General features: G+C 38.6%; 2 protein-coding genes across 3 annotated transcripts; both read right to left on the minus strand.

Annotated features, from left to right (window-relative positions):
- Positions 1-942: 942 nt before the first annotated feature.
- On the minus strand, positions 943-2,831 carry LOC120014151 (glucan endo-1,3-beta-glucosidase-like). Its single transcript, XM_038866073.1, has 2 exons — positions 2,793-2,831; positions 943-2,608 (listed from the first exon to the last, which is right to left on the minus strand). The coding sequence occupies exons 1-2, from the start codon at positions 2,829-2,831 to the stop codon at positions 1,211-1,213; spliced, it is 1,437 nt and encodes a 478-aa protein (XP_038722001.1). The 3' UTR covers positions 943-1,210.
- A 243-nt stretch (positions 2,832-3,074) lies between these two features.
- On the minus strand, positions 3,075-6,553 carry LOC120014340 (LIM domain-containing protein WLIM2b-like). Of its 2 annotated transcripts, XM_038866259.1 has the most exons (7): positions 6,395-6,553; positions 6,235-6,292; positions 5,813-6,024; positions 5,067-5,166; positions 4,950-4,984; positions 4,741-4,830; positions 3,075-3,524 (listed from the first exon to the last, which is right to left on the minus strand). In XM_038866259.1, exons 3-7 carry the CDS (start codon positions 5,945-5,947, stop codon positions 3,312-3,314), a joined length of 573 nt encoding a protein of 190 aa, XP_038722187.1. In that variant the 5' UTR covers positions 5,948-6,024; positions 6,235-6,292; positions 6,395-6,553; the 3' UTR covers positions 3,075-3,311. The 2 variants fall into 2 exon arrangements, with proteins under 2 accessions (XP_038722187.1, XP_038722188.1); XM_038866260.1 differs by lacking the exon at positions 6,235-6,292 and having other exon boundaries at positions 6,395-6,552.
- Positions 6,554-7,247: the final 694 nt, after the last annotated feature.

A 7,247-nucleotide genomic window follows, 5' to 3' on the forward strand; every position in this document is an offset into this window, starting at 1 on the left:
AGGCTCGGTCATGGGTCCGAATATGAGATAACGACAATAATATTATATTTTTTTGATCAATTTTGACTAGAGTCCTAATTTAATTAAATAATCTCTTATATCTCGTGAGAGATAGAGTTTAATGACGCATAGATTATGAAGTCACTAGGTTCGGTAGAAGCCCTTTTTGTTTTTGTTTTTGTTTTTGTTTTTGTTTTTGCTTTTCTTGTGCATTGCCTTCATATGACACTATGCTAACACCAGAGTTTTGGCCATTCACTTTATTAGACACAACAAGATTCAAACTCTTAATGTGTTAATGTTACTTTGACTGTCTGCACCTCTTTCGCTGACTAGGCTTTTAGCTCCCAACATTATCCTCCTAAACCAAAAATGGTGCTAAGTTGGATACTTGTCATGGAGGCCCAAACTTGAGGCCTCTTCAAACTACCAGTTGAATTTGGATATATATATATATATATATCAATCAAATGGATACATACTAAAGTAATGTCCTGTTTACTACCGGATTTGGATTAAATTAACAAATGAGAATATGATTTTAATGCATTCCGCAGGACAGGCTTGAATTCCCCTACATACCAAATATAGCCTAAACTGTGGATGTTGAGAAGAAAAATAGGCATGCAGTTCTAAATATCCAACATGTATCTTCTCAGCAACACAATTACATAGACAAATATTAGGTCATCCAATTAAATCAGATCTACGATTTTGCAAAAATTAAAGGAATCACTCAAGACAATTACATAGACAAAAATTAGCCTGATTTGTCAAGCTTAGCATTATGTCTACTCTTTACCTAAACAGTAGTGCAAAAGAAATTATCAATTAAAACTCAAAATCAAAGGACAAGGCAGAGAATCTATGCACACATCTTATTGAACTACATCTATTACTATGAGAACTCTACATCTCAGAAAGGTATCCACAACAAAATTCACCATTAATATGCTGCAATGTTCAGCTTCTCATCGCAATCACCATTCTAATTAACAGAACGTTTCAGGAAAAACCTACTAACAGTGGATATATTTTCTAATACTCTCATGAGCAGATATGAAACCAATTAGCAGATTCCCAACTGCCAGTCAGAGTCTGTGAGCAACAGAAACATCAATTCTTGAGAACGAGTCGAGAAAACCCAGAGTTTTGCTGGTAGAAAAGCTGAGAAACAGTTCTCAACTTCAAGAATCAAACAGCATATCTTCTAAAATAACACCAGCAAACCAAACAGCATCAAGAAAATGAGCACAAACTTACCACGCCCACCAATCTCATTTGCACCAGATAGGTCGAAATTGTACTTCTTTGTCATGTTTGGATACAAGATCCCCCAGTTTCTGTTTCCCTGCTTCACCTCTTTATCCACCAATTCATATATGTAAATCTCTGCTACCCCTTCTTTCCTCAGTGGTGTGCCCATACCAGATCTCAGATGCCTCACCAGACCCTTCAGATACATCTCCGCATAGGCTGTGGTGGCATCAGCCTCCACTGCATCTCCACCAGAGCTGGGCCACCCAGTCTCAGCCACAATCACAGGAATACTCTCGTGGCCAGCCACCGCCATGGCGCTAATCACAGCATCCACCATCATGTCAAACAGATTCCTGTACCTGACGCCGGTGACCAAATCATCCCTAAAATTGAAAGGATGGTCTTGAAACAGAGCAAAACCAATCGGAATGTCCCTGCTAAGCCTGTACATGTTGTACGGATAGATATTGACCAAGAAAGATGAATTGATCTCTTCCAAGAACTGCAGAAACGGCCTGATAACCAAATTTCCAACAGGTTCTTGGAAATTAGCGGAGGATGGTGGAAACGGCGTCGCTATGATGTTGATGAAAGAGAAAGTTGTGGAGACGGCGATCTTCTTGATGCCTAGGTCCCGGAGAGCCAATTGGACGTTGCGGATGGCCGGTAAGAGGTACGGCGACAGATTAGGTGCGTTAGCCAAGAAGTCGTTGCCGACAGAGACCATCGAGATTCTTGACCGAGGATAGAACGGCAAAACATGGCGGTAGATCCAACCTAGGGCATTGGAACGATTGAGGGCCAAAGAAGGGACCAGCTGGTTGGGGATGGTGAGGAGGAGCGACGTGTTGGCGAAGGCGAAGGCGCGGACCAAAGAGGGATCTGACTCTGGTAGTCTCATGGCCGGGAGATGGAGACCAAATATGGTGGCGGCGATGCGGTCCGGCGGAAGTTTAGGAGTGTTGATGGTGGTCGCGGTTGGAGGTGGAGTTGTGTAGGTGACGCCGATGGTAGTGGGAAGCGAGAAGCTTCCATTGAAGAGCGCAAGAATCACTGTGAGAAAAAGAGGGACAAAGGAAGCTTTCATGGCGTTGAGCTTTTTGTGTGAGAGAGAGGGAGAGGGAGAGAGAGCGAGGAGGTTTGTCAGCGGTGGCTTGTGAGCGAGTGAGAGAGGGGAAGAGACGGCGTGGTGATTTAAGCGCGTGAGAGGAACAGAGTGACTCAGCGAGGCGGTTATGTGTTGATTACAGTTGAATTGAGCGGGAAATAACGAGATCGTTTTATGGGCCGTGAAAAGTTGGCCCAACTCACTGACTCGAGGAGTAAAGTCAAGCCGGCTTCTCTCAAACTTAAAAGTAAAGCCCAAATCCAAACAAGCCAGTCCTTACTCCTTGGGGTAGGGCTTAAGCTCATTTATCCAAATTATTTAAAAAGGGTACTAAATTGATTTTTCTTAATACAGACAAAAGTTTTTAGCGAAAATCCAAAATCATAAAACACATTAAATCAAGCCGAAATAATTGGAGGAGAACCATGACTAGCTCAGATGTCACTCGTGTGTGATATCTCATAAAGGTCTCAAATTCGAGTCTCCCCAATCCCCTTCATGTAATCAAAAAAAATAAATTAATTGAACAAATAAAGGAAAACTCAATACCTAGTTTTTTATGCATCATATTTGTCACAAATTTGTTCTCTAGATGGTTTTCCTGGATAACGAAGAGGAGAAGCTTTCAATGATGGGGTCTATTATCTATAAAAATGAACCCTGCTTTCTTAACCACTAACTAATAAATAAGCTCAGAAAATATTAATGGTGTCAGCTCACAATGGCTAATGTATTTCTTTCATCAATTTCATTAATGATTTGTTATAAACACAAAAACATAGGTCTACAAACATATATGTAGGAGTACAGATCAATCAACCACAACAATATGTCCAAACAACAGAAAATCATAAAACAGACAATAGAGGAACCAAGTGCTTGCTAGTTCCTCTTGGTTTAGAGAAAAAACACACTGGAATAGATGTATGCAAGGAACTTGAACTCAAGCTTCAGGAACAGAAGCTGCCGCCGCACGTTTGATTGATGCAGACTTGATAAGGTGGTTGTAACTCCCCTTCTCTTTGAACAGCTGAGAAAAATGGTGCTTACAATACAGAATGCCCTCAAGAGCTGCATAATTTGATGGAGATATAGGACAGCCACCGTGAGAGCACTTGAAACAAGATTTATGATAGGACTGGCCCTCCACTGTTACCTGCAATTTTGGGTCAAACAAACCCAAACTTCAATTCATGCAAAATTTCTTTTAACCTTCTAAAAAAAATTGCATACAGAAAACATCATTACAACGATGGTTAAGTAGCACCAGCATTTCTGCTTAGTTCATAAAAAATCACAAAGTGCATAAAACTCAAGAAAAAATATCATCTGCAACAAAAAATTATCTGTATGGCACAAAGACTAATGGCTACAGACAAAAATTCTGCACCATATTTGTCAACCCTTTTATAAAGATATCACTCTAATCTGACCTGATTTTAGTAGAAATTTCATTTACTTTTTCAAAAATTTTATGGAACCTATGATTTCAGACCCCCAAAGATAGTGGAAGGACCAGCATGGAATCTTCCAGAACAGCTACAGCCTTCACGAAGAACAGTTAATTGTATAATGAAAAAGAAGATCAAGCACACAAAGCACTCTTTTCCAGATAGTTTACCAAGTTACCATGTTCCTTTGTGATCAATCTTCATTGAAATATATCAATATTGTGTGGCACGACAAGTCCTAATTTCTTTGCAAAAGAACGAGTGAACGACTAATAACTAATGAGAATTCAAATGTGTAAATATCATTAGAACCCCATAGTGAAAAAGGAAAAACATATATATACGTTGGATGAATACTAATCCCAGGCATCCCTTGACCTTGCATCCATGACCGAAATCATGCAACTGTAAGTTCTAAGATAAACGTAGAATAGCAATTCAAAACATTTCTTAGATAGAGAAACAATTGAAGTCAAAGAAAAAAATATCTAACTCCCTTTTTTATACATTTTGCCTCTACCATCACATCTCTATTCACATCAAGTACCTTCAATCCTGGTAAAGAACAACACTATGTTGGGAGACAGTCCCTAACTGAGAAAACGCAGCTCTCCAACAAACCTATAATGAACTTGTTTATATCCCTAGCTTCAGTAGATAGATCTTGTTCAAGCTAAGCACCATTAAATCTTAGCTTCTTGTGTTGATACTTCATACATATCAAATACAATCACAATTAAGAAAATTATATCCGCATATCAGTATCGTAAGTGAGCACCAGAATGGTCACTTATCCTCTATAATGCTCTAGATAATGTAATTGACCTATAAATGTTGGAATGTTGATTCTAGACTCAACAAAAAATATTAACTTAGCTTACAATAAAGGACATCGTCATGAATCCATGAAATCGTGATTACCTTCTCCAGCGGATAAGCGGTTTTATTGCAGGTGGCACATTTCTCTTGTGTCCCAGAAAACATGCTGGCTGCCTTGCTAGGTGACCTTGTCTGAAACCAAAACAAGATGACGTGAATCAACCAAGCACACAACAATGTATCACACCTATGATTTATTAACAAAGTCATTATAAGCAAATAACATTCTTGTGGTGTGGTAGGAAATTTACCAGCTCAGGAGTTAATTTCTCAGCTGACTTTGCGGCTGTTGACAGCGACATTCATGAAAAATTAACCACAGAAAAAACCACCAAAAGAACTTAATCTTGCAAAACAAGAAAACTTACGTGACTGAAAGTTCTTGTTGAAATTACCCGTTTCTTTAAAAAGCTGCTCAAAGTGAGGTTTACAATACAGAACACCTTCCATTGAGGAATAATTGCTAAGCTGTGAACAGATAAGTTACAAATGATAACAAGAAGTGCCAAATATGATCCACAACGCAAAGAGGTACTCAATGTATGGCAGAAGTGAATAAACGTGGTGGATTCTTGTTGATTTTCTCATACAATCATGTAGTAGTCGACTCCAAAATTTTGGGATAAAGGCTTAAATGATGATATGATGAACGCAAAGAGCTACTCAATGAGATCTCGATTCAGCAAAAAAAAAAAAAAAGGATGTGATTCCGATAAAATCTAGACGCATAACTCCAGAGCATTACCATTAATACAACTACAATTAGGGGGAAAAAAACGAACAAAGAAAAACTTAAACGTGATGCAAAGGCAATTATCTTGCAGCCAATCTTTTCATTATCAGTTGATCGCATGGGAAATTTTAATAAGAGTTCCGCCATTTAGAATGATTAGAGTCAAGGGCTACTAAGTTTGTTCTGCTAAGAGCAGGCATTTTAACAAATATGCGAAAACGATCCATATGTGTGACTGATACAATGTCCTTCAGCCTAACCAATGTGCATGAGAGATGCAAATAAAATACATTCCAATTCATTTCATTAAACAGTATTAAAATTGAAAGAAAAAAAAATCAGAGCGTAAGAAACTCACAACTCAGTACCAAAAAAGACTACCTTTAGTGTCCCTTTGCAGTGAGTGCACTTGAAGCAAGACTTGTGGTAATTAACCCCATCAGCGGATAGTAGTTCCACAGGATACACAGTCTTTTGGCATGCCTTGCATTTCTCTTGGGTACCAATAAAAGACATACCTGCCCAACCCCCTTAGATCTGGCTAATTTCTATCCCCAGAAGATCACCTCCACAGATCAAATCTAACCCAACTTCTGATCAGATTAACAAAAATTCATTTAGTTTGATCAGAAAATAAGCAGAAAATTAAAAAAAAAAATTCATCTAATAAAACTGATCCAGCTCGAACAGCGAAAAATCTTGAAGATTAAGTAATAATAGCGAGAGAAATGAAGAGATTCATCATGATTCAGTCCTTAATTGACAGAAATGTGCTAAAAATAAGCCAGGTCAACAACTCATACCTTATCGAAATAAGTAACGGTGGATCTGATGGAGCTCGATCGAGCCCAAACTATCGATCTAGAATAACAAAATCAAAAATAAAAAAGAACATAAAGAAAGGAACCAGCAGAGAAGATAAAATGGAGAAACTGAAAATTTGAGTCAAAGGAGACAAGTTACTCGCTCCTATGGTGTCCGAAAAGCGGAATAGGCGCCTCTTTTGCAGCGACCGTATGCAGCGAAGTGGATGACGATGACAGAGAGAAAAAAATATCCCTTCGAGTATATTTGTCTGGTCTCAACAACGAACTCAAAAAGGCGACCTTTTTCTTTTCTTTTTTTAACTCTTTTTTTCCCCTTGAGATAACACATGCGAATAAAACCTCAAGCGACATTCGCTTAATAATTGCGTGGGCCGGCCTGTACACGGGTCGGTTTTCGTCGGATTTGACTAAAGATATCATCCGACACAAACTAGTATAGATTAATCTTTCTGTAATCTTTAACTGTACCTAGACAGGGTTGGGTTAGGGTCAGGTCATGTTGCTCAGGTCAGATGGACAAGGTTGGGTTCGTTTGCCTCACAATTTGTAGTCATAATTTATTGTTAACTGACATTATATTGTTAATGGCTACCAAACGGCTGTTTTGGGTCCAAAAACCGTAGCAATTTTCAGACATTATATTGCTCGTTTTGAAATTGTGATGTTTTGAACCATTTCAAGACAATTTTGCTCCCCAAAGACTGAAATACCATAAACTATTCAATTTCGGTACAACTCCGCCCCTGGTAAAAGACACGCGACCTTCACAGTTCATCAGCTTCACAAATCGGTAAACATAATCCATCAATTTTCTCCTTCAATCTTAGGTTTTTATGACCTTCGAATTCCTTGATCTTGTGAAATTAGGGCATAGTTTATCTTCAATTGTTAGGGCATCGTGCATTTGCAATGGAGAATTGTTCTTACGTTTGTAGTTTGTTACCTCTTATGTTCTGTCTCCCATTCATATTGAATTGAAGTTGCTTAGT

This window comes from Tripterygium wilfordii, chromosome 14 (genome assembly GCF_013401445.1).
Source record: "Tripterygium wilfordii isolate XIE 37 chromosome 14, ASM1340144v1, whole genome shotgun sequence".
Taxonomy (NCBI): domain Eukaryota; kingdom Viridiplantae; phylum Streptophyta; class Magnoliopsida; order Celastrales; family Celastraceae; genus Tripterygium; species Tripterygium wilfordii.

Coding starts and splice junctions, on each gene's coding strand:
- LOC120014151 (XM_038866073.1), bottom strand. CDS start 2,831: ATGAGATATCACACACGAGTGACATCTGAGCTAGTCATG. Junction 2,609..2,792: donor TGACATCTGAGCTAGTCATG/GTTCTCCTCCAA, acceptor TTTACTTTTAAG/TTTGAGAGAAGCCGGCTTGA.
- LOC120014340 (XM_038866259.1), bottom strand. CDS start 5,947: ATGTCTTTTATTGGTACCCAAGAGAAATGCAAGGCATGCCAAAAGACT. Junction 4,831..4,949: donor AGAAATTAACTCCTGAGCTG/GTAAATTTCCTA, acceptor TTTTGGTTTCAG/ACAAGGTCACCTAGCAAGGC. Junction 3,525..4,740: donor CCGCTTATCCGCTGGAGAAG/GTAATCACGATT, acceptor CCAAAATTGCAG/GTAACAGTGGAGGGCCAGTC.